Here is a 24,972-nt window from a genome sequence, read left to right as displayed (position 1 = left end):
CAAAGATCTGCACCCTAATTTCCAGTTTTCACGTTGAGGCCGGCTTATACGCGTCTGCAGCAAATAGACTGGTATGCGACGAAATGCCATCTACATAGTGGATCTGATGATGTTTCTTGTCAACAGATTTCCAAGGCTGATTAAGTACCCTTAGCATCTACTTCTGATGCTTTGTGGGGTTCCCCATTTTACCCTCGACTCGGCGTCTTCACCTTCAGATGACGCGTCTATCAATGTGACATAAGAATCAAAAGCTTCCCATCACTGGTATTTCTCATTCTCCTCATTCAAGATCTTCTTGGCCACCCTATCATGGAAAAACACTCCATCTCGAAGCTTCTTGCTTCGGCAAGTCTTCTGGTTGGTTTGGCCTCTGCGGCACCTAGCTCCTCGCCGCTATACAACTCTGTGATCGAGACCAAGTATGGCAAGGTTCAGATTTACCCTGCTTTCACCAGTGAGCCCACTGGCAACTTGACCAATTGGAAGGATATCACCGTCTGGAAGGGTATTCCATTTGCCGCCGATACTGGAGGCGAGAACCGCTTCCGTCCTCCTCAGACGGTCAACTCGTGGAACACCACGCTCGATGCGAAATCGTACGGCAACGTTTGTCCTTCCGCCACAAGCGACACCAACCTCACCATCTCCGAAGACTGCCTAAACAGAACATTTGGAGTCCCGCCAAGTCCACTGGTGCCAAGCTTCCCGTAGTGATGTGGAGTTACCCAGCTGAATCCACGGCTGCTGGTGCTTTATTTGACGGTGGTGGCATGGCCGATAAGGGTATTGTTCGTCAACTACAACTACCGAACTGAATCCTTTGGTTGGCTTGGACACCCCGAGCTGAATGAGGAGGTCTACAAGGCCACTGCCATAACAGCTCCGGTTACTGGTGAGTGCTCGACCAGTTTGCCGCGGTAAAGTGGATTCATGAGAACATCGCTGACTTTGGTGGAAACCCTGAGCACATCACTGTCATGGGCCAGTCTGTTGGATCTGCCGCAACCTACCACATCCTCAACAGCCCCCTAATTAAGGGCCTTATCAAGGGTGCTATAATTGAGAGTGGTGTCCGTGACCCCCATGACCCTCTGTGCACTTCCCTTCCCGAGGGATACAAGACCCAGTCATATGTTATGGCACAGGGTCTGAACTACACTGCTGATATGAATGTCAGCACTATCGCTGAGCTGCGCAAGTTGCCTATGTCTGATCTGGAGGACAACGTTCTGGACGGCTGGAGCTTTGGTGCTACCTTGGACTACTACGCTATGCCCGCTAAATACGCCGTGACTCTAAAGGAGGGTGCTGCCAACAACATACCGGTCCTCACAGGTAACACCAAGGATGAGAGTGGCGCCGAGAAAGCCACGAACATCACTGTGGCTGAGTACCTTGCGGATCTGGGTGACACGTACACTACTGGTAACTCACTACTGGTAACTGGTCAAAGAGATCCCTTGAGCTCTACCCCGCCGATAACAATGTCCGTGCCGATGGCGCCTACAATCCAATGTGGACCGACTGATCCAAGGTTGGCACCTGGATGTGGACTCAGCTCTGGGCTACCTCCAGCACCAAGGATGTTTTTACCTACTTCTGGGACCACGCGCCGCCTGGCCAGGACCAGGGTGCCTATCACGAGTCGGAGATCAACTACGTTCTCAACAATCTCTACGGCACCGACAAGCCCTGGACTGCGAAAGATTATGAGATCGCCGCGAAGATGAATGGATACTGGTCCAACTTCATCAAGACAGGCAACCCCAATGGCAAGGGCCTGGCCCACTGGTCTGTCACTGCTGACGATGAGCTTGTGCACCACGTTGGTAACGGCTGGGGTCCTATCCCCGTGGCCTCGAAGGCTAAGGTCCAGCTGTTCAAGGAGTGGTTCGCTACTGTCCGGACCTACTAGATTGCGTTTTTGCTGAGGAGCTCAGAGCACGGCCGAGCATTTTCCGTTTGTGCTCTAGAATATTTAGGGTGATGGATGCCCGATGTATATTTATTACTCTGTAAAAGATTACTGATTGCGAGTGTTGAGAGTTTTCGAACTGCTATACTTGTTCCATTCTTCAGCCTTCTCGTTACCATCCCCTCAATTATCGATCGCATTCCCGAATATATACTATTGTGCCGATGAGAACATAGGAACAACACAGCTAAATGTACGCTAGAAATGAATTGGTTAACGAAAGGGTGATGACAAATGTCGATAGCGGGTCCTTAATTTGGCCCCTTTTGTTGAGATTAACTCCACCAATTGCTCCGTTAGTTGCTCCGTTAGTTGCTCCGTCACTAGCTCCGATGAAAGAACGACATCATACTCTATTCTGTTTCACGCGTCGAACGTGCCATCTAGCACCTTTCTTGAGCTTTCATAGTTCTCAGATTAAGCCCTGTAGCCACTCAACATTTTCGCAACAAGCATCCAAGATTGTGATTTCGTCCACGATGGACCCCTTGTCGGCAGCCTATCAGAAACATGTCGGTCCAGAATCCCTGAACACTCCACCATCACAGACCAGCGCTGCAGTAGACCTGTCACTGCGACTGCGAGACCGTCGGAGGGAGAGATCAGTCTTGTCATGTACCTTTTGTAGGACTCGAAAGTAAAACACCCATGCCCACTTCAGTATTCACCAATATTCATTTCATTCTCGCCCTGACCTGCAAAACAGAATACGATGCGATCGTCAGATGCCATGCAAGACTTGTCTAGGCAAGGGAATTGGCCATTTATGTACTTATGTGCCAAACAATCAGGACAAGACCAAAATGAGCATTGGCGACCGGATCGATCAACTTGATAAGTTGGTGCGTACCTTGGTTCAAAAAAAGGGGCAACAGACCCGACAAATGCCGACTTTGGGCTCAGAAATTGTGGCCATGGAGGGTCAGATTGATAGCTTTTCCCAAATTGGGTCGAGCAAGCCACCACAGAGCGGGACGGCCACCCCACTGTTCTCGGTTGACGATGGCTCTATGCAACTACCGAGTCATGCGTCTCTTTCAAACGATAAGGACCATGAATTGTCGGCCGGCCCATCTACAGCATCTTCGGAATATGGCAGTATGCGTCCCCACTCCCATGGTGCTGAGTACGTTGGGAGCGCCCATTGGGCTGCGGTACTAGACAGCATATCCGAGCTCAAGGATCATTACGAGGAAGAGGAAGAGGCCAGGATGCTGGGGAACAATGACCATATGCCATACCGCAGCCCGGGTCCTCTTCTATTCTACCAGCCTGTCAACGTCACTGAGGCGGGAATTCTTGCGTCAATACCGGCCCGTCCCGTTGTTGATCGCATGATAGCGCGCTACTTTTTTATCCGAGACACTGCACCGCTGCCCGTACTGCATAGTAAACAATTCCTCGCAGAGGTATGATGTGTTATTTTCTTCTTTGTTACATGCGCGACTGACGCCCAGCCCCGTGTATAGTACGAAAGGTTCTGGCAGAGTCCAACCTCAGTCTCATTGTTGTGGATTGGCCTCTTATTCAGCATTATGGCTCTAACAATGCAATATCAACAACTGACAGAAGATCCAGCGGACCCCGAAACCATATCCCGGGTTCAAATGTTCCGTGAAAGGACAATCAATTGTCTTGCCTTAGGCGAGTTCACCAGGGGCAAAGACTATGTGATAGAGACGCTGCTTCACCACATGACTCTCGAAGTGCTCCTATGTAAGGACGCCGACATTGGGGTCTGGCTTTTATTAGGTATAGTTGTACAGCTCGCCCTGAGCTTAGGATATCACCGGGATCCCCGAAAATTTCCCAGAATTCTGCCATTCCAAGCTGAAATGAGGCGTCGCATCTGGGCTGTTGTGGTGCAAACGGACCTGCGACTCTCAAGTCAGATGGGATTTCCGCGACTCTTAAAGCTACAACAATGTGACACAGCTGAGCCCTCAAATCTATTGGACTCTGACTTTGATGAGACGACAACCGAGCTACCCCCATCAAGACCGGAGACCGAACTCACACCCACACTGTCAATTCTCGCCAAAAATAGGATTGACCACATGTCCGAGCTGGTCAGTAATCTTCTCGCTGACACCCGGGAGCATTCCTACTCGGATATCATGGCTCTGGACAGCAAACTACAGAAAGCCGAAGGCTCTTTGCCGCCAATCTTCAAATGGCAGCCTCTCAGCCAGTCGCTGATGGTGCCACCGCACATAATTATGCAGCGTGTGTGGCTCCGACTTGCTATTCCACGCTTGAAAATCTGGCTACATCGGAAATATCTTCTTTCTTCCTACGAGCAGGCAGAATACCAATACTCACGAAATTCTTGTCTACAAGCTGGCATACAGATCCTCGAATGCCAACAATTACTAGACGAGGAAACACGACCGGACGGATTGCTATATCATGTCCGCTGGATGATGACATCACTCAGCCAGTTTGTTTTTCTGCACGGCATGAGCATTCTCAGCTACTATGTGCAAATGTGCAAAACGCTACCCGATATCTCAACGGATCGGGAAACATACTCGAAAATATACACCCTGCTGCGTGACACGTATCCCATTTGGTTGCGCTCAAGTGCTGTATCTCATGAGGCCCGGCAAGCAGTGAAGCACCTTGATATCCTGTTAGGGCTACAAGGAAGATCCGGAGCCCCTGTGCCACAGCTCTTCGATGGAAATGCTGAGCCAGATGCTGCTACCACACAATTTGAATATCCAAGCAATATGACACCTTTTGACCAAATGGTCTGGGGAACTTATCAAGGTGAGAAATTTAATAATATATTTACATAGCACTTTGTCCGCCACAGGCTAATTATGCTAGATTGTCTCATCAATCTCCCTTCCCCGAGGGGGTTTAGTACCGACTTGCTTAGCCAGCCGGGAGCTGGGCTGCCACGAGAATCAGACCTGTCTATGATGGACTTGAGGGCGATGAGGCAAGATGAAATGAGTGAATGGACAAGCCCAGGCTTTGTATAATTAACACCTCTCAACCTGGGTATTACATGAGTGGACCTAAACGAAACCAAAAGTCATCTATGAATTCAGAAGATGATTGTCTAGGCAAAAAATAGTATTAAATCATATATCTTATATGGTCTACTGCCCTTAGGGCTGCAATTAATGCATAATACTCCCAGTAGATATGCAAAAGATGAGCGACAAGCGACATTTTCGAGGAGTCAAAAATTGAGGCATATGTGTCTGGTCTTCAAGCTTTCATAATGTTGTAAACCCACATTGACACCATTCGACCACTCTGTCCCTTGCCACTTTCTAACTAGTGAGCCATGGCTCTCTGGGAGCGACTTATAGGCACCCTGTGGGTCTCCATGTCCGTGGCAGCATCGAGCCGATCGTCCTGTAGCGATACTGGTCGTTCCTAGATAATAAACCCCGCTAGCTGAGGGTTCCAGTAACTCACCGAAAATCCATGGCAGCGGTATATCAGCGTCGAGGAAATCATTTCATGGAATTAATACCTTGAATGGCGGTGCCTATGCCTGAGAAATGCGAGCAACACCACGCAAATACAGAGGGCGACAAGGCATAACATCAGCGATACCCAGATGACCAGAGTGGTGTACGTCACTGATACTGTGCGGGTCTTCAGCAACTTCAGGAAGGCTAGTGGCATCTGATGGGATGTCGATGACAGGGCTGCCAGCATATGAAGTACCGTTGCGGTGATGAAGAAAGCCAGAGCAACGCATGTTGCAAGTGTATAGGGGGTCACCATGGCATATGTTGCTGCAGGTAGGAAGGAGAGAACAAACGATAATGTGAGCTTGGAAAGAGGAGAGGACAGCGTGTGGTAAGTTATGAATCTTGAGCTTGCAGCTCGTCGAACTTCCAAAATTCTCAGTTCCGTGAACTGTAGACTGATTCGATGTGAGCTTTGCCTATGAGTTGGAAGGGTTGAATAAACCATTCAAAGTAGACACCATTTTCAACGACTTGCATTATTTGTGTCTGCAACAAGTTCGACAGCTGCTCTGACAATAGACGCTTTCCCAATTCAATTTGTTGTTTCCATTTCCTCTGTAAGTCGTGGGAACTCTTTCGAAAAAAAGAAAAGTCAGAAGGTTGAAATCGACATTCAGATCCTTGATTAGATTTTTATTCTCCATGTGAGCTTCACTTGCTTGGTTCGGATTATTGAAAATCGTTCTTGAGTGATCAACCAGACCTTCCAGACACGTAATACAACCGACTTTTTGCAGTATGAACATGACCGGAACCTGTTTGAAATGCAAGAATAGTGCAAGTTGCAAAAAAGCAATACATAAGCAGCAAATATAGTAGAAGTGATATATGTGCAAGGAAGTGATATGGAGGGAGAAGAAAGGCTCCCGAAGAGCCGTCTTTATATATGTATGGATGGATGCAAACGCTGCAACACACCTAAGACCCTAGGCATGTATACCACCAGTAGGAGTAACTCTGAAGTCTTTATATATGTATCAAGAGGAAGAGGAAGAGAAAGAGAAAGAGAGAGAGAGAGCGAGAATTTACCTTGCATCGGTATTGTATATTACGACCCCTGTCGAATTGTATCAAGAACTGTGGCGTGCCGTATGAACTGGTGGCTGTGCCAGAATGTCATACGGTACCTTACAGCTACTTCAGTGTTTAGGCATCGCAGAATCTGTGGACTCGTATAGAACTCAGTCTTTATCATGTCCGAATTAACTTCAATTGAATAACAAGCCAAAGTGCAATCCTAGGCTGAGATGCTCATGTTTTTCCTGCTCTTGACATCCGAATTTGGGTCAGGTGATGATGCAGTATATTGGGCTGCTTCAGCAGATGTGCTCAAAATTACCCCGCGGGATCAAAGCAGCGAGGGGTCTGCCCCGAAAGCGGAAAAAGAACCCCCCCCATGAGGTGATGCCCCTTCGTACAGTACTTTCAAGGTTCCATACCGACCTCCAGAGCTCGGCCAGGCCGGGCCAAAAGGGTGCGTTGGCCTTCCGATGTCCAGCTGATCAAACAGAGATTATTCTCAGGCTCCGAATTCCGTCCCCATAATGAAGAGAACTTATTCCTTGTTTAGAAAGATAAAGCCAATTGGAGTGGACAGAAATCGCCCTCAGCACCACGTGAGGGCGCCCCTGACAGGTTGTTGGTGGAACGAACGCCCTATGACATTTGTATTTGCATATACTATGACTGATTGACTCCGTTCTCCATCTAATGCCCCCTTTAGTGACCTCGTCCACCTTCCCCTTCACCATTTGCGCTATTTAATGCCTCTGTCGTCTAGAACATGGGTATCCACGGCTTGGCATTAGCTTAGCCCTTAACCGGACCTGCCCATATTCTCTCCCACGTCCAGGCAACAAGTGCTTTGAATGGATGGGGCCGAAGCCTGGGTCCCGATGCGTGGCCGGTACAGGATCCTCCCGTCCAAGGCGTGGTGCCGACTAGGAGCCGATTTTTACGTAAAGAAAAACCCCAAAAACCAAAAGGTTGTGATGGTGTCATCGTGGAATGCGAGTTTTTCCATATTTTCCATGTATTGTCCTAGGGCCCAAAGGGGAATTGAAAGTTAATAAATTAGAAAAATTCAAATATAGCTCACTCCACTACTGCGAAAGTGCCTTTATATAGGAGTTAGGGCCTTATCTTATCCTGATGCTCTCCGCGTTTTTTCCTTCTCGGAACCAAACCTTGATGGATCGTTGAAATTTCTTTCCTTGGGACACAAAGGGAGAGCCCCCTTTTCGCAACGTCTCTGTTCTATTGCAGATCGCCTGTTTTATGACTGTTTCCATCACCTAATCTACGGAGGAGGTGGATCGTCCCCGCCGTCTGATCGCGATTCTTGTTACATACAACTTTTTGCTCCCCTCCCAAGGTACCCCACTATCGCAAAGCCCTCACCTCCATTTTTTTTTCGCCAAGGCTCTTACTCCGGATTCCCTTTTTATCTCTGCCCTGGCCCTCCAAAATCACTTCAGATCCACTTCTTACACTGATACCCCCTCCCCCTACCTTACTTACCCTATCCCCCGAGCCACCGGTTGGCTTCCCCCGAACCCCGAATGACACAACCGCATAAGACCATTGCCGTCGTCAACGCGACAGGGCGGCAAGCGGCGTCTTTAATCCGAGTCGCGTCAGCTGTCGGATACAGTGTGCGCGCCCAGATCCATTCCCTCAAGGGCCTTATCGCAGATGAGCTTCAGAGCTTGCCCAATGTGACCCTCCTGCAGGGCCCATTGCTCGGCAATGTCCAGCTGATGGATACCCTCTTCCAAGGCGCATCCCTAGCATTCATCAATACCACCTCTCAATCTGGCGACGAGGTGGCCATCGGCCGCGCCCTCGCGGATGCTGCTAAACGCGCCGGTTCCATCACACACTACATCTACAGCAGCATGCCGGACCACTCCGTTCACGGACCTTGGCCCGCAGTTCCACAATGGGCCCCCAAGTTCACCGTCGAGAACTACGTGCGCCAGCTAGGTCTTCCGGCAACTTTTGTCTACGCCGGTATCTACAACAACAACTTCACCAGTCTTCCATATCCGCTCTTCCAAATGGAGGTCCTCGAAGACGGCTCCTTTGAGTGGCACGCTCCGTTTGATTCCGAAACCCCTCTGCCCTGGTTAGACGCCGAGCACGACGTAGGGCCCGCACTTCTCCAGATCTTCAAAGATGGACCAAAGAAGTGGCACGGGCACCGGTAAGTTGGAGCTTCGCCGAGAGTTGAAAATCCAATGGGAAAAAACAAGCTAAACCATTCTCTCTACAGGATCGCGCTCACTTTTGAAACTCTCTCCCCCAATCAAGTGTGCGCCGCGTTCGAGCGAGCACTTGGCCGGCCATGTCGCTACGTGCGTGTGCCTAAGATCGAAATCAAAGTCAACGTGCCTGCCGGATACCGGGAACAGCTCGAAGCCTTAGAGGTCCTGTTCGGCGACTTCAATGCTCCTTACTTCCCGCAGCCTGAGTTCTCACAACCAGCCGCAGGTTCACCCAAGGGTATAGGCCCAGCAGGTGGAAAGGGTGCTGGTGCTGGCATGATGCAGGGACCTGGTGGAGTGGTTTCACAACGCGTAACCGATGAGGCCCGGCATCTATGGCAGGGCTGGCGCGACATGGAGGAGTATGCGCGTGAGGTATTCCCGGTAGAAGAGGAAGCCAATGGACTGGATTGGATGCTTTGAAGCTACAAGTTTCAAATTTTTGTCTTTTCTTTTTCCTATTTCTTTTCTTATCACGACAGGGGAAATCCCGCGCAGGCTGGAATGTGGGTTTGCTCATGACATCGCAACCCCATTCCACATTGGATTGATTTTTGGGGGTTGTCTATCCCGCTCGCCTCTTGGCGACTGTTCAACCCCCGGCAGACGTGCATGGTGATGATGCCTGTGCATGTTGACGTGCCATGCGCTATACGTTGCTTTTTTCTTTGCTCTAATTATTGCATTATTGGCGAATGGGCATGGGAATTACATGGGACATGACTCTTTCTTTTTACCCACCGTTCTTAATCGGATGCCCCCGGGGCAATTGGGATTGATTATCTCCCTTACGAAAAAAAAGTTCTCTTTATTATCTGTTGCTTTTGAAACCGGTGTCTGATCGCCAGGGGAGACATCCAATTTTCGGCACAGCATCCGGCTTCTCTTTTTATATAAAAAAAGACTTGAAATGACATATCAACGACTGTTTCCCAGTTGCCTACCAATGGCGAAAATTCCCAATTCCACAGCCCGTTATATGTACTCGCATTCACCAATTCTCTAGCCTACACTTTTTTCGTGGTCTGTGGTCGGGTTGTAGATAAGATCACCCGAAGTACGCTTTGACATCGCCAACCCTGCAATAACCTCGGTTGTATGCACCATGAAGTATGTTGATGGTAGGGATGCTTATCCCACCAATGACCACCCTGCGCACTTGGGCAGACCGCTCCTTTTCTCGTGCCCACCGGCGCACGAAAGGAACAAAGCTTCGGGATTGTGGCAGTGTTTTTAAAATAGAAATGCATAGAAAGAGCCCCCAAAGTAAGTGTTTTTTTTTAGATAACTATAATATCGTGCCTCCCAGGGCTGCAATTTCAGAATTCTAAGAATTCTATAATGAGATGCCGTTGAATTAAAGTCATCTAATTGCCTTTTACCTTTTGCAGGGCCCGCTTGCTTCAGTGGACTAGAATGAGGGTCGGAAAAAGCAATATGCTGAATACTTTCTCCCAATTGAGCGTAGAGCCTTGCTGCTAAGAGGGGTCTGGTTGGTTGGTGCGATGGGAGGACAAGGATCCCTGATAGATGAAGACGGTGATCCATATATGGGTTCGGTGGTTCAGAATTTCTAGATCAGCCATTGCGCTGCAAATGGGGGGTTTTGGATGTTTTTTCCGGGGAAAGCTATGTACTGTAATGGGGAGAGCTGCATCTAGGAATTGGAGAGAGCTCGTTCCGATCTCGTCATCTACTGTGCTCAATAGCGAATAGCTACAGTACAGCACAAATCGTAAATTTGCAGATTCTTACTGTATCCTGGGTGGCAATAATCGAATCATAGAGAAGCTACTACAAGCTCCTATGCGCACCAATCGATTCCTCACAATTCGTCATATGGTTCCGTCGACCGAGTTTTCACGGATTCCTTACCCCTAAGGCGTTGACAGCTTACCGCCAACGAATCCGTCACCCGTTGCCTGGTGTACCAACCGTGTCTACATATAACTACTTAGGGGTACTTATACCATCACCTAAAGTTCCACCGAAACAAAGGTACTCTTCAGTCACTCGAGGTACATGGAGCTCTCCGCCCAAAGTTTCTGATGCGCGCATCGAGCTTGTGCTGATCTGCCAGACTTTTAGATTTTTTTTTTTTCTTAATTCCCCTCTTCCCTTTTTTTTTTTTTTCATTCTTCTTCATCTGTCTCTCCATATACCCTTACCCTCTTCAAAAACTTTTTGTTTACGTCTTCGGCTTTGTTTATCTCAAGTCGAATCAATCGTTGTTGACTTTGTCTATTTGTTACGACCAATCTATACCCCCACCACACATACATCATGTCTAACGATCAGTCCCTCGAGGAGCGCATTGAGTTCCCTACTATTCCTCTCGAGGCTCAGTCCAAGATTGCCCACCTGCAGGAGCAGTTCGTTCGCGCAGAGGTTGAGCAGCGTAAGTGATTGCATTGTTGTTTCCCTATCTACCGCCCGTGAGGGTGCTTGCTTCATGTGGTTGGATTGGCCTGCAAGAAGTTCTATTTTGCTGTGGCTTTGCCGTATGGAATTGGAATGCCAATCTCTAAGATGCAATGCCCAAGTTCTATTGTTTAATTATGCTAGGAAAGATCATATCATGCTGACTTAACTCTAAACAGTGCGTGCATCAGTCCCTCTTCTGGCCCCGCTCTTCAAGCAGCGCGATGAGATCATCAACCACCCTAAGGTGAAGAATGACTTCTGGATCCGCGTGTTTTCCTCCGCGCCTACCGAGATCGATGAGTACATTCTGCCCTCCGACGCCACCGTGCTCGGTCAGACCCTCAAGAACCTGAAGGTCGAGCGATTCGAGGTGAACGAGAAGGGTCAGGGCGAGCCCCGCAGCTTGCGTTTCACCTTCACCTTCAGCACCGGCGATGAGAACCCCTACTTCGAGAACTCGGAGCTCGTTAAGGAGTTCTACTGGCGTAAGCATATCACCCGGACTGCTAACGGCAAGCGCCGCACCTGGGAGGGCCTGGTGTCCGAGCCTGTCCGTATCAACTGGAAGAAGGACATGGATATCACCAAGGGTCTGCTCGATGCCACTTGTGACCTCTTTGATGCCGAGAAGAAGAAGGGCGGCGAGCGCGCCAAGCTTCCCGAGTTCGAGGCTCTCGTCAACAAGCTGAGCGAGCTGGAGGCTGAGGCCATCAAGGGTCAGCTTGGCGAGGAGGACAATGAGGATGAGGAGGAGGATGATGATGAGTCCTCCAGCCCCGCTGGCATCAGCTTCTTCAACTGGTTCGGTTACCGTGGCCATGATGTTACTGCTGAGCAGTCCAAGGAAGCCAACAAGGAGGACGAAGAGCGTTGGGCCAAAATCTCCAAGGGCGAGAAGGTTGAAGATGAGGATGAGGATGATGATGATGAGGATGACGAGTTCATCGACGAGCTTGAGGAGGCCGAGGCCTTCCGCGATGGTGAGGAGCTTGCCATCTCCATTGCCGAGGACCTCTGGACCGATGCCATGAAATACTACGGTATGTATCACCGAGAGAAACAACTAGGCGTACACCCGCTAACTTGCCACAGTTCAATCGTTTGAAATGGGTGACGACTTTGATGACCTTGACATGGAGGAGCTTGAGGCCGACATGATGGATGAAGATCACGATCACGATCACGATGAGGAGTGTGACCACTCCCACCCCCGCAAGAAGGTTCGCACTTAAATCATTCAACAACGTCATAATACGCCTTAGCTCCGGGTGATGCTGGTTGTTTTTTTTTTTGTCGGCCCCGTTATTGATGATGTACTATCACAGGACAATAAGAAGAATTAATAATAGCACAAGCGCAAAAATGAGCGCCGCTATGCAAAAGGAGGACCATGTATCTAGGGTTTGAAAAAATGTTAGCTTGAAATACGTGATTCCCATACAGCAATATTCCATGTCTATCGCCTGGTAGCAGCAGTAACATCTTACCCTCATTTTGGCGAACAATGTGTCTGATTCGCGACATTCCATTTGTCAATTTCCCACCAACTCGATCGGCCAAGGTGTCAACCTCATCCACCATGATAGCCTGATCCTCCAACTCGCGCCCCATATCATTAGCTTGCTGCCGTAGATTCCCAACTGTTCGAAACACTCCATCCAACTGCTCGTCTTGCTCATGCATGAGCTCCGTCTGCCGCTGCTGCTCCAATGAAGCATAGTAATCATCACCGCCACCCCCACGCTGGCGCTCCTCCTCTTCTAGCGCCGCATCGAATTCCGTTGGATTAGGCAAATCGGTCGCCGCCTCGGCAGTTGCAGAGTGAGACACCGTTTGCTGCAGCTCCTGGCGCATCTGCTCTACTTCCGCTCCGACATCGTCGACGAGCTTGCGCCGTCGCTGCACCTCTTCGAGCTCGAGTCCGAAGCGGTAGGGGTCTTGTTCGATGGCGCGCACGCTCTCAACTAGGTCGTCGAGGTCGGCGCTGAGCTCTGTTAATGTGGTTTCTAGCTCCGAGCGCGATTGCTTCAGCTCCGGATTGTTTGGATTCTTCGCTAGAGAGCGGATGCGAAGGTATGAGGAAAAGAGGGGGCGGCTGGCTTGCAGTGTGGACAGGACGTCCCTGGTAACAAGGTCAGTTTGGAGGTTTCTTCCTCGGCTTCTGGGAGATGTTTTGCAAATCGAGTAGAGGTGACTTACACTTGGACTTGAAGGAAGGGATCGGCGTTCTCCATTGCTGCAATCTAACGAGATTGATGATTGTTGATTGATGGCTGACGGAGTGATAGATGCGGAGCTGGCAGCTTCTCGGGGGATCACGTGTAAAAACCGGGTGGAACTATAACTGGTAGCACAGCAACAATCATGATGCATTGAATAAGAATCCATTCGTAATTATCCTTGACTTTCAACATTATCTCAAATTATTTGATTTTTTGCAGGACCTCGACCTGCACCATATAGCAATTGAAGTGATGCCAGCCAGGTTTAATGCATTTTGTTTCTTCTCTTACTCAGCCGCGTAGCGGATCTCCGATAAAAAAAAAGATAACGCTTCCCCACGATGAAGATTCGACGGATTTTTGTGCGGGACAGTTGGATCAATTCGCTCAATGGATCGCAATCGCCCTCTTCCACTCGCCGATGAGTGGGAAGATCCCGACTCCTTTATAGAGGCGCTCCTCTCCTTTGCAACCTCGAACGAGCTATTCATTAATCTATGTGGTGGCGTCCACATCCTCGACTTCCTGACGCGCGAGCCCGATCTATATACGACGCTACTTCCGGAGGACTGGATAGCATTCTTCGAGCAACATGACACGCATGATATAATCCGCTTGCTTCTAAGAGAGGATATTGGACCTCTGCGAGAACACGCCGATGGCAGTCGCACTTGGAATGGAGGCGCATTCCCTCCCGCGACCCTCTTGGACTACATATACAACGTTCGTCGGTTGAGCCTTCGGCGACAGTTCAAGTCTCCCGACCTGGGAAAGAATACAAAACTGAACAAACATGTTGCAATGGGCATGAAGAAGAAGAAGCTCCACGAGGTGCAGCACTTTTCACGCTATGTGGCTGCCCTGTCGGAAACCGTTGAGCAGCGACGTGGTGAACCTGTATCCCACATTGTGGATTTTGGCTCCGGGCAAAACTATCTTGGACGAGCGTTGGCTAGTTCACCCTACCACAAGCATATTATTGCCATTGAGCGAAAGCACCAGTATATCAGTGGAGCCAAGGACATGGATGTCTATGCTAAATTGGCAGAGAAGGAGAAGAAAGATCAGATGTACGTGATCAACAATAAAAAGAATAAGGCTTGCAATGCGTGCGATGGGACGCCGGATATAGCGTATTCAGAGAGAGCGGACACTCTTCAAGCCGAAGAATCCGATGCCAAATATGGAGACGCTCCGGCACGAGAAGTGGAGGAGAATATCGAAGATGTCACCATCTTCAAATTGTTGGGAGAAATCAGCCTAGAACCCGATGAGCTCCTGGGTTCGACCGTTCCCAATGCGCCTCGAAAAAAGGCCCAGGAACCAATGATTCAGGCTCGGGGCACGCTCAGCTACATTGAACATGAGATTCAAGACGGGTATCTGGAGCCCATAATCGACCATGTGTTGAACCCATCGCCTGCAGAGACTCAAAATGGCGATGAGCCTAAGGAGACCCCGATAACTGAACAACCGACAAAAGAAGACCGAACTGATCCTCGAGTCATGGTTGTCTCTCTGCATTCATGCGGAAACCTGGTTCATCACGGCATTCGCTCTCTCATCTTGAACCCATCAGTCGCCGCTGTCGCCATGATCGGCTGTTGCTACAACTTGATGACTGAGCGCCTCGGTCCCGCTACATACAAACTCCCCATCCTTCGGTCGGTACATCCACGTCTCCACGAGACCGGAACTTCATACGACCCACATGGCTTCCCAATGTCCAAGCTCTACGAAACCTATAAAAGCGCCGGTGCAGAAGGCATGAAGCTGAACATCACTGCCCGCTCAATGGCCGTTCAAGCCCCCTACAATTGGGGTTATGCCGACAGCGAAGGGTTTTTCACCCGTAATTACTACCGTGCCCTCCTCCAGCGCATTCTCGTCGACCGCGGCGTCGTCCCGAAACCCGGGGCAGTCAAGGATCTTTACGAGGAGTCAAATGGAACTACAGCCCTGATTGTCGGTGCACTGGGCAAGACTGCCTTCAAGTCTTTCACCGCGTATATGCGTGCCGCGATAGTCAAATTAGCCCGCGATCCAAACCACGGCGCCAAAGTGACAGAAAGAGTTAGCAGCATGGCCGACGAGGACTTCCAGCGTTATGATACAGAGTATCAGCAAGCGCGAAAGAATCTTAGTGTCGTATGGAGCTTGATGGCTTTCAGCGCACAGATTGTTGAGACTGTTATCGTTGTGGACAGGTGGCAATACCTGCGCGAACATGACTCAGTCAAGGAGTGCTGGGTTGAGCCTGTGTTTGATTATAGCGAGAGTCCGCGAAACCTGGCTGTTATTGGATTGAAGAAGTGATGAGTGGATGTTATGATGTGACATGACTTTTTGAACGATTTGTATATATCAGTGGACCTTTGATCAGTGTTTCGCAATATAAAATTAGATGCGTTTGACCTTGCAATTGGGGAGCGTGTGTTGATGAAAGATGAAAGATCGGCGTCTGGGTCTACACGGTCTTGAGCTGAGTCCGGGGGGAATATTATGGCCTGGGCTGTTGAGAAGGGGATGAAGAAATCTTGGTGATGATACTCAGTCAAGACTCGCATTATGTATCCAGTCATCACGTTCAATACCTGTGTATGATTTCGGATGTCCTGAATGAATACCCCGACCAATGTGTATATTTCTCTTCTCCGTTGTCTAATGTACTTTATGGACCTAAAGATGCAGTATGGAGCGGGATCAAACAACCTGTGCACCAGGTCTCTGACCTCGCTTGGATTTAAGATGCCGGTATAAGAAGGCCTCTACTTAGGTTTCATAAATGATAGAAAAGTGCCTTGTCATTAAATAAAGTAAACGTTATCCATGGTTCAACATTTGCACGGCAAGACATCGCGCGAAATATCAATTGCGGAACCTTCGTTTCTGCTGCCGTCGTGGCTGGTGATAATTCATGAAAACATCAACGTCGTGCGACTTTTAGATTTCGAAAGACGGTCGCTTCAAATATACTTCAATCCACGGAAGTTTCGGAAAATCCTACGGACACCACCAAGTGTTGCAGCCATACCGCCACCAGCGGTAACCCAGGCAGCGCTTTGGAAACGCAGTGAACTTGCTGGTATGCGTCTTTGCTTATTACGGTTATCTGATGCGACTATTTGACATTAGCATATGTATTTATCAGCTCGCCTTCGGGCTTCAGAGGATTACCTACCTGGCATGGGCGGCCACGACGAAGGCTTTTGAAGTGACCCGACCTGTTGGTCAAGGAGAGTTTGAAAGTTATTAAAGGATCCTGAGGACATGTTTCACTGTGAAGTGATTCTGAGGATTATGGGTAGATAGTATTCAGTATTCATTAGTAGGGAAAAATCCGGGTTTCGCACTGCCAAGAATCGCCTTCTTATAAAGCTCGATGATGATCAGATGATGGACGACGTATACGGGAACCTATAACCCAGTTAGACGGCTGGAATAGTTGTCGTTGACAGCTCGCTTTTCGTCCAGTCCCATGGATCCTGGTTTTGTGGCGGTTGATCTGGTTGGTCAACCAGGGCTTCCTTGGTGGCAAGGGAACAAAGCTATTGTGTCGAACTTGATGACCCAATCTTTTCGGGAACCTTTGCATTCTTTCTGTAACGAAATCAATTCGATACAAATGATATTTTGCAGCGGCGTTAGAATCCTAGATTAATGCCCTTATTAGAATGTTCTGAAAATTCTCGTGTACAGAGATGAACTGATATTGTCTGTGCCCAGAGTTGTAGCTCATCAGGAACGGTGATCTACAATTGCATGGGACTTTCACATCATGTATTTCTGGTTGGCAGTCAGCTACTCTGATTAGGAAGCCTTTGACGGAAATCAAGTCAGTCTTTTGACAACACAACGTAACACACTCGGTAGCCCTAAAGAATATGTAAGCCTGGCGAAATTTTGATTTCATTCGGGAAATCTGTCGTCAACTGATGCAGAAAGTCTTTGCAGCTTCGACTCTAGACACTCTCTGCAAGTGACATCTTACCAGAAGCAAGTTTGCGGAGAGAAGCAGAAGTATCTTCTCGCAAGTTTCAGGGTAAGCCCGCCCGGGAAAGCAGATGTCAAGAGGGACCAGACCTTCAGGCATTGAGAACTCCTTCGAGGTAGGTATTACGACATAACCAATCTAAATAATGAACGGGAAACGTGGGTGTTTTTCAGTCATACGACTTGAAAAGATATAACTGCAGTTATGAAGGACAAAATGGCCAGGTCTTTCGGGCAACATTCCAGTGCCACTTTGCAGGAGAGAGACTGAATAGAAAGCAGGTGAACAGAACAACCCTCCACCTGAATGACATATTACGCAAATACTCTTAGAGCCTCAGTCTAGATCCATGGAATATTCTGCAAAGGTCTGTTTCGTGCAAATTATGTTCGACGCATGTATTCGATGTTTCAATCTTCCAAGGCTTGATTATGCCAGGGCAACAGGCAAGTTTTGTTGTTATCAACAATCGAAGCTCGGACCCATATCCCCACATCATGCAACCCCCTCTTTTTGCAATCTCAGAGCATGGGCGATTACGATATTGCCTAACTCCCGTGAGTAAAGTCGCTTAGGCAGCCGAGTTATATGCGTGGGGCCATTCAAAGTTCGGCAGAAGCTTGGAAATGACAAGCTTCGCAGAGTGGCTTCCTTTCAGCCCCGGCGGACTCCGGCTTTTGGTATCTGCTGCAGCGAGTGGAGCCCCTGCCGATCGTTATGATTGCCGAGGAGCAATTGCTGTTCTTTCAGCCAAAATACTCATGGATTGGTCGTGAGACATTTGAGTCAGAGGAAATGAATACGAGCGATTCTACCTATAGAAATTTGCAAACCCCAACAACACGACGTTGTCATGGGGAGTATCGATTACATCGCCGAGGAAACAGTTGTGCCTCCACTTTGCTCTTGTCCCGGGGAAGATAGCAGAGCTCCCGTCACCGATAACAAACCCCACAGGATGTAACCTATAGACAAAGTATCGTTGGTTCCTGACCCGAGCCGTGGATGTCCGCCGGTTGAATCGCGGTGAAGCGAGCTACCCTATTGATGCTTCGATGAGCAAGAGCGGGGCTGGCTGATGAAACAATAATTTGCGCACAAGGACATTGTTCAACTGCATTTCGGGTACTTGCAAGGGGCACGAGGCATAAGTAGTCCCGACGATCCCTGCCATGTCCTGTCTCCATAGTGTTTTTCTTCCCATTCCCAGAGGTTAGGCTATTCATTATGCACTCCACAATCTATACTGGACTGCTTTGTACTCTGGCCGCGCCTGCGATGGGCGTGGTCTGGGAAAGTCTATCTGGAGGTGTTCCTAGCAGTTGGTCGCTTGTCGACACTCCCTCCGACTCGACTATGTCGTTAGCCATTTCATTAAGTCGCAAGAATATCGACCAGCTGCAATCCACTTTGACCAAAGTCTCAACCCCCGGCGAGTCGGAGTATGGACAATGGCTGGAGAAGGCCGATGTAGACTCCCAATTTCCTGTGGTGTCTGAGACTCCCGTTGTGAACTGGTTGAAGAGTGCGAACATTACATCCTACACCCTCGACGGTGCTTTGCTCAAGTTCAGTGGTAGTGTTAAGGCAATGAACAGCCTTCTGAACACTACCTTCGCCAACTATGAGAGTGAAGGGTCGGTGAAGCTTCGCACTACCGAGTATTCAATTCCCAGTGCGCTGAGCGACTACATCGATATCATCTCGCCCACTGTTTACTTTGGAAAGACCCGCAAGGCTCTTCCTATGCCTCGGAAGTCGAACAAATTGCAGGCTCGCAAAACTGTCTCTGCTTCATGCGAGGATTACATCACTCCCGCGTGTCTGAAAGAGATGTACAACGTGGGTGACTACACCCCTAAGGTTTCGGCAGGGAGTGTTGTTGGTTTCGGCAGCTTCTTAAATGAGACGGCCTCAGAATCCGATCTGGCTGAGTATCAGAAGCTCTTCGACATTCCCACCCAAGCGTTTACCGTTGAGCTCCTCAACGGTGGTACGAACGACCAGAATTCTACGACTCGTGGAGAAGCCAACCTGGATGTGCAGCTGATCAGTGCTATTTCTCATCCTCTGCCCATCCACGAATTTATCACCGGTGGTGTTGCGTACGTACCCCTCGATTACTTGACGATTTAAAATTGACCGTATGTAGTCCCTTCATCCCTGACGCAGATGAGCCCACCGAGTCAGATGATGAGAACGAGCCCTACCTCATCTACTACGAGTACCTGCTCTCCAAGAAAAACTCTGAGCTTCCTCAGGTGATCTCACAATCGTACGGTGATGACGAACAGGTAAGAGTCCATTTCAAACCAGATGTGACTAGGTCACTAATCTCTTTTGCCTATAGACCGTTCCTGAGAAGTACGCCAAGTCTGTCTGCAATCTGATCGGCTTGAACACACTCCGTGGCCTGACCATTATCCACTCATCCGGTGATGAGGGTAAGTAGATTACCAGTTTGCCAGATAGTGATTGAGCTAACAACTCTAGGTGTCGGCTCGGCCTGCCAGGCTGTTGATGGAACAACTCCTCAGTTCAACCCCATCTTCCCAGCAACTTGCCCCTACGTTACAGCTGTTGGTGGTACCTCAGCCGTGAGCCCAGAGGTCGCATGGAACGCGTCATCTGGCGGCTTCTCGAACTTCTTTGAACGTGCTTGGTATCAGGAGTCTGCCGTCGAGAAATACCTCACTCATGTCACCAAGGAGGCTAAGGAATACTACTCCAAGTACGCCGACTTTGAGGGCCGTGGATTCCCCGATGTGTCGGCCCACAGCTTGTACCCCTGGTATGTTTCGCTCTGACACGGGTCTAAAAGACTATTTCTGACATCATTATCCTCAGGATCGCGGTTGTTATCGAGGGCGAGGAGTCTCTCTCTGGCGGTACTTCGGCTGCTGCGCCTATTTTCGCTGGCATCATTGGTCTTTTGAATGATGCTCGTCTGCGTGCTGGAAAGCCTGCTCTAGGCTTCCTGAACCCTTTCTTGTACTCGGAGGGCTACAAGGCATTGAACGATATTGTTGACGGTAGCTCATATGGGTGCACTGGCACCGATCCTCAGAGTGATGAGGAAGTCTCAGGTGCACTGGTCATCCCCGGCGCTCACTGGAATGCCACCAAGGGATGGGACCCGGTGACTGGTCTGGGTACTCCTGACTTCGAGAAGTTGAAGAAGTTGGTCCTCTCTTTGTGAGTTATATCCATGCGTACATATATGAGGTGGGTAAGCTGGTCACTGTATCAACACTGCCACCGAGCACGTGTAATATACCTAAATAACAATAAATCAACCACGTATATAACGGAATTTCTATCATCACGATCCTAGTAAATGTAGTTCTGTGTAGCTCCCAAGGTCCGATTCAAGAACATGAGTATATCATAAACATTCGAACGCCACCGATGGCACCTATTGAATATCATGCACCTACAAATACAAATACTACCTACAAACACCACCCATGCCAATATTTTGTTATCCCAGAACCTTCCTAGGAGTCTCAACCAAGCTCGACGCTTCCCTCAGGAACTCCCTGTCTACTCCTCAAACGCCTAGCAAAGAATTGCATAACAGGCAACATCTCATCCCGATTAGATGGCATCCCGTCCCCCTTTCGCGCATACCGACTGACCTCAACAAACTCAAAAACCTGTTTAGTCCTACGCACCGCCTCATCTGAGACAACAATTGAATCCCGCCCGAATACCAACAACACAGGAGTGCGATTCTTGGAACCCGTTCGTGAACCAGAAAGCGGATACGGCGCCCCAATTGAAATCACACCCGCTAGAGGCTCACCATCGACGCCCTCCCCAGCCTTCCCAAGTTCCCGCGCAAGACTCAACCCAGCCATCCCGCCCTGTCCAAATCCAAGCACCAGGATCTCGCGCGGCCGGTAACCACATTTCTGGACTAGAACCCCCCGCACGACGTCCTTGGCGAGTATCGCTGGGCTCCTCGTGAAACCGGCGTCCATATCTAGTCCACCAGTGGAGCTGTCGAATGCGACATCGTCGCCCCAGTGGAAACCGCCCAGGTCGAAGGGGACTGGGGCGGGGGCTTGGACCGTGAGGACTGTTGTTTCGGGGAGGTGGAGGGCTCGGCCGAAGGACGTGAAGCCTGCGGCTGAGTCACCGAGGCCGTGGAGCAGGACAAGGATGTTTGGGGAGGGGCTAGAGGTGGGGTTGGGTGGGAGGGTGATGGTGACGGTAAGGTTGGAGGGAAAATCGGCTTGGGTTGGCGTTTTGGTGGGCATTGTGAATGTGCTTTTTTTTTTTTCTTTTGTGGTCCAGGACTTCAATTGGTGCTCGTGCAGCTGGAAAGCTTGTGGCTTAGCACCTCGTGCTCTGAATTTGTGGATAGGGAGCTCTGCTCTACCTTCTCAAGCTCTAAGAATAGAGCTCAAATTCGGTCTATCCGAACTTATTGTCGGGTGTAGCAGATTGTGGCTGCCTGTGGCTGAGTCTCCGAGTGCCGTCAATTGTGGCTGAAGCCCGGCGATTATGGATAATGCAACCCTTTGCTGATGTCGGCGGCGTTATGCCGAGGATCTTGCCTCGAAGGGATTGTTGAGAACCGATTGTTGCGGGGCTGTATGTACTGTATTGCGGTGTAAATTGAGGTGAAAATAGTGGTATTGTCGTTGCCTAGGGAGTATGTAGATTGATCCCCGCTGCCAAGACTCTCCGAGTGGAGGACCTTCGGTGATTTGGCTACGATCCCAATATGTAGTATCCTGGTATCATTTACATTTTGGGGTCGTTGAATGAGGACATTCGACTAGTTGCTCATAGCTTGCGTAGCCATGATGGTGCATGGTCGCTGATGAGTTATCACCGATCCGTCTTTATACTTGCCATTGAATGAATACGAAGGCTAATACCGAATAGACCATTGACACAATACCAGTCATGAAACCTAAGACGGCTCTTACTCCGTAGTTTATACTCCAATGTACAGTACCAAGCTAGAAGGGTAAATCGGATGTGGCGGCAGTCCTTGACTGCCACATGGGGCGGTGCAGGAGTACGTAATAGGAACCATACTGTGGTAGTTATCCCACCGAGAAAGAAGAACATAAAATGAGACACAAAAAATTATTAGTCGGAGTTCTACAGTTTTATCTGGAACTCAATTCAGCGGATTAACTCCAATACCACATACAGACTGGTCGGCTGTTCACCGCTTGTCTTCGTGGTTGATCCAATGCCAAGAACTCTCCTTGTAAGGCGTGGACAAGCCTCCGAGAGAAGCTTGGCCCGAAGACGCCAGCTTCATGCACTGCACATCAAAATACTCACCTCAGCTGGTACCGCGTATTCCGGAGGACCCATCTACTTACCGCTACGACTGATTGAATCTAGTGTTGCGTGTACAATGATTCAATTCGTTTATCGGGAAGCGGAGTAGGGCTGAATGGGTCCTGTCCCCCTCCGATCAGCGCGCGATTGGGCCGAGTGGGACACGTACTCGTACCCTTTTTCGGATATTGTTTCGGTTTCGTTTCAGTACTCGGAACAATTCAAGCAAAACGACCCCCATTAAAAGCCAGGATCATCACTGTCAGGGGTTGTTTAATAGTATGAAGGTTGTAAATGTCATCAATTGCGGAATGGTACGGTTACCGGTGCGGGATATAGAGCGACTTACTCGCCCTTCGCAGTGGCTTATGAGCAAATATTCCCGACAAAAAAGACTTGGCTAGCAGGTGATCGTCCTCGAGGGCCAGCCTAGGGTTTCGGCGTAGTTGAGGTCCGATGCAGCAGCCCAAGCTGGAGATCATGATAGGCCTCCCATCGACACTAAGATCCCTGCACTGATATCACTGGGTCACTTTTCAATTTAGCCCCTCCCTCAGCCCAACCCTCGGACATACACGTAACGAAGGCTGAGGAAGGCGGTGCGATCTATTAGCTCCACTGTGGAGGGCAACCACTCGGTTGGTCGGTGGGAATCCATGGTCCAACAGTATTTTGGAGGGTCCTACTCCATCTCCCTGCGACTATCCCAAGATAGCACCCCTCCAAAGGAAATTCACCTCAGCCACTCTGCCCACAGATTGGTGGGGCAGCTCAGGCTGAGATAGGAAAGGAAAGGAGCTGCTCTTAGCTACTATACTAAGAGGAACACGTATTCTGTAGACTTCTCGATTATTCGGTCCCCTGTTGCTCGGGTATAAGATCCCCCTGATCTCCCCTGCTGATTAGTACTTTTTTTTCTTTTCATCACCACGCCTCTTTATAAACCATTTTATAAAACACATACTCCAACACCATAACCAAAATGGGTTTCTTTGGTATGTTTAGACACCTACTTCATGCATTACCTATATTACTTGTGTCAACCATATCCGCAAGGCACAAATCAACCATTTCCCCTAAACGCAGGAGAATGTAATGAGCTGAAACTAACATGTGACCTAGACCATGCCGAGGAATCTCACCGCGAGGTGTATGAGAGAGGCCAGGAGTATCACCACGAGGCCAAGTTCTCGCACGAGGCTATCGCTGGCGCCGCTTCCTTTGCGGGCATGAAGGCTTGGGAGGACCACCAGCGCAAGGAGGGTATGTTGACCATCCACTAAACACTGTTTAAACTGTTCATGCGATCGGCGCAACTTACTGACTCATTATCACAGGCAAGCCTGTGAAGCACGCCTTTGCCAAGGAGCTTCTCGTGGGTCTGGTCGGTGCTGAGGTTGACAAGCTTGCCGAGACCAAGGGTATGGACGCAATTGATAGACAGAAGGCCCACCACGAGAGCAAGAAGCACGCCGAGGCGATGTACGATGAGCATTACGGCCGCCACGGCGGTGACGAGTGGCACCCTCACTACGAGCCTCACCAGCACTTTGAGCGCCGTGAGCGCTTCGAGCGCCAGTGGTAAAGGCAGCCTTGAAGGCACATTGGACGAAGACATGATTTTGTTTCCATGAGATATCCTGGGCTCCTTATCACCCAGTCTGTGTATAGGAAGACGCAATTAAAAGAATTACTGGAATCTTCAAGTTGCGAATACACCTTCATAGTTCTCCCCTGTCGGGTGGCTAAGTAGATAAAGTTTAGTGCCCTACGTAGGCATACGTAGGCATACGTAGCTCGGGAACTGTGCACAATTTATCAAAGCCCGCATGCTGCAGTTCAGGGTTGCAGGGCTCGGATTTTTTTGGTCTTTGTTTTTGCATGATTATCCCCCGGGCCAGTCATCACCATGAGAACCCGCCGAGCGACATTCCGGATCCACACCGCATTCCATTAAGCCCGTCGATCATAAGTGTCCGTCTGCGTTTTCCTCGCCTATGGTTCCATTCGTGTCCAATGATTGACCCATGGGCTGGTGCACTTGAGCAATACAGCATGGGATGAACTGCAGTGATTGCGAAGCCAAGCAGCATCAACTATGGAATCCTCAAGGCGCGGAAGATGAGCGCGGTTGTTCAGCCAGTTAGAAAGCGCGGCTGACCATTTGCGGGGCCTTATCGCCTGAGAATCCAGGTTTCAATGAAATCATCGTCAGCACGTGCACGAGCAAGCGTCGTTGATTGTTGCGATTGAAGTGGATGTACATGAGATGCGACTTTAGATC

General features: G+C 49.4%; 11 protein-coding genes across 11 annotated transcripts; 7 read left to right on the top strand and 4 right to left on the bottom strand.

The window, feature by feature from the left end:
• Nucleotides 1–312: 312 nt before the first annotated feature.
• Nucleotides 313–1,918, top strand: N7484_003370 (alpha/beta-hydrolase; the record flags this gene model as incomplete). The annotated part of the gene is made up of 4 exons (XM_057113790.1): nucleotides 313–609; nucleotides 669–791; nucleotides 912–1,442; nucleotides 1,538–1,918. 4 exons carry the CDS (start codon nucleotides 313–315, stop codon nucleotides 1,916–1,918), a joined length of 1,332 nt encoding a protein of 443 aa, XP_056973930.1.
• Nucleotides 1,919–2,781: 863 nt separating this feature from the next.
• On the top strand, nucleotides 2,782–4,968 carry N7484_003369 (fungal specific transcription factor domain-containing protein; the record flags this gene model as incomplete). The annotated part of the gene is made up of 3 exons (XM_057113789.1): nucleotides 2,782–3,387; nucleotides 3,448–4,750; nucleotides 4,811–4,968. 3 exons carry the CDS (start codon nucleotides 2,782–2,784, stop codon nucleotides 4,966–4,968), a joined length of 2,067 nt encoding a protein of 688 aa, XP_056973929.1.
• Nucleotides 4,969–5,486: 518 nt separating this feature from the next.
• On the bottom strand, nucleotides 5,487–5,702 carry N7484_003368 (uncharacterized protein; the record flags this gene model as incomplete). The annotated part of the gene is made up of 1 exon (XM_057113788.1): nucleotides 5,487–5,702. The coding sequence occupies one exon, from the start codon at nucleotides 5,700–5,702 to the stop codon at nucleotides 5,487–5,489; it is 216 nt and encodes a 71-aa protein (XP_056973928.1).
• Nucleotides 5,703–8,036: 2,334 nt separating this feature from the next.
• N7484_003367 (NmrA family NAD(P)-binding protein) lies at nucleotides 8,037–9,164 on the top strand (the record flags this gene model as incomplete). Its single annotated transcript, XM_057113787.1, has 2 exons — nucleotides 8,037–8,680; nucleotides 8,750–9,164. 2 exons carry the CDS (start codon nucleotides 8,037–8,039, stop codon nucleotides 9,162–9,164), a joined length of 1,059 nt encoding a protein of 352 aa, XP_056973927.1.
• A 1,860-nt stretch (nucleotides 9,165–11,024) lies between these two features.
• N7484_003366 (histone chaperone napB) lies at nucleotides 11,025–12,397 on the top strand (the record flags this gene model as incomplete). Its single annotated transcript, XM_057113786.1, has 3 exons — nucleotides 11,025–11,139; nucleotides 11,342–12,205; nucleotides 12,258–12,397. 3 exons carry the CDS (start codon nucleotides 11,025–11,027, stop codon nucleotides 12,395–12,397), a joined length of 1,119 nt encoding a protein of 372 aa, XP_056973926.1.
• Nucleotides 12,398–12,484: 87 nt separating this feature from the next.
• On the bottom strand, nucleotides 12,485–13,399 carry N7484_003365 (SNARE domain protein; the record flags this gene model as incomplete). Its single annotated transcript, XM_057113785.1, has 3 exons — nucleotides 12,485–12,561; nucleotides 12,653–13,287; nucleotides 13,365–13,399. 3 exons carry the CDS (start codon nucleotides 13,397–13,399, stop codon nucleotides 12,485–12,487), a joined length of 747 nt encoding a protein of 248 aa, XP_056973925.1.
• Nucleotides 13,400–13,777: 378 nt separating this feature from the next.
• N7484_003364 (uncharacterized protein) lies at nucleotides 13,778–15,703 on the top strand (the record flags this gene model as incomplete). Its single annotated transcript, XM_057113784.1, has 1 exon — nucleotides 13,778–15,703. One exon carries the CDS (start codon nucleotides 13,778–13,780, stop codon nucleotides 15,701–15,703), a length of 1,926 nt encoding a protein of 641 aa, XP_056973924.1.
• A 650-nt stretch (nucleotides 15,704–16,353) lies between these two features.
• N7484_003363 (uncharacterized protein) lies at nucleotides 16,354–16,659 on the bottom strand (the record flags this gene model as incomplete). The annotated part of the gene is made up of 2 exons (XM_057113783.1): nucleotides 16,354–16,508; nucleotides 16,569–16,659. 2 exons carry the CDS (start codon nucleotides 16,657–16,659, stop codon nucleotides 16,354–16,356), a joined length of 246 nt encoding a protein of 81 aa, XP_056973923.1.
• A 1,949-nt stretch (nucleotides 16,660–18,608) lies between these two features.
• N7484_003362 (S53 family peptidase) lies at nucleotides 18,609–20,580 on the top strand (the record flags this gene model as incomplete). Its single annotated transcript, XM_057113782.1, has 5 exons — nucleotides 18,609–19,486; nucleotides 19,534–19,675; nucleotides 19,732–19,825; nucleotides 19,875–20,172; nucleotides 20,229–20,580. The coding sequence occupies 5 exons, from the start codon at nucleotides 18,609–18,611 to the stop codon at nucleotides 20,578–20,580; spliced, it is 1,764 nt and encodes a 587-aa protein (XP_056973922.1).
• A 307-nt stretch (nucleotides 20,581–20,887) lies between these two features.
• Nucleotides 20,888–21,643, bottom strand: N7484_003361 (alpha/beta hydrolase; the record flags this gene model as incomplete). Its single annotated transcript, XM_057113781.1, has 1 exon — nucleotides 20,888–21,643. The coding sequence occupies one exon, from the start codon at nucleotides 21,641–21,643 to the stop codon at nucleotides 20,888–20,890; it is 756 nt and encodes a 251-aa protein (XP_056973921.1).
• Nucleotides 21,644–23,670: 2,027 nt separating this feature from the next.
• On the top strand, nucleotides 23,671–24,267 carry N7484_003360 (DUF3759 domain-containing protein; the record flags this gene model as incomplete). The annotated part of the gene is made up of 3 exons (XM_057113780.1): nucleotides 23,671–23,683; nucleotides 23,775–23,951; nucleotides 24,026–24,267. Coding segments are annotated over 3 exons (432 nt in total), but the record flags the coding sequence as incomplete, so codon positions are not given.
• Between the last annotated feature and the right edge of the window lie 705 nt (nucleotides 24,268–24,972).

This window comes from Penicillium longicatenatum, assembly GCF_028827895.1.
Source record: "Penicillium longicatenatum strain IBT 33135 chromosome Unknown contig_2_segment0_segment0, whole genome shotgun sequence".
Lineage (NCBI taxonomy): Eukaryota > Fungi > Ascomycota > Eurotiomycetes > Eurotiales > Aspergillaceae > Penicillium > Penicillium longicatenatum.
This window is presented reverse-complemented; position numbering and strand designations above follow the sequence as displayed.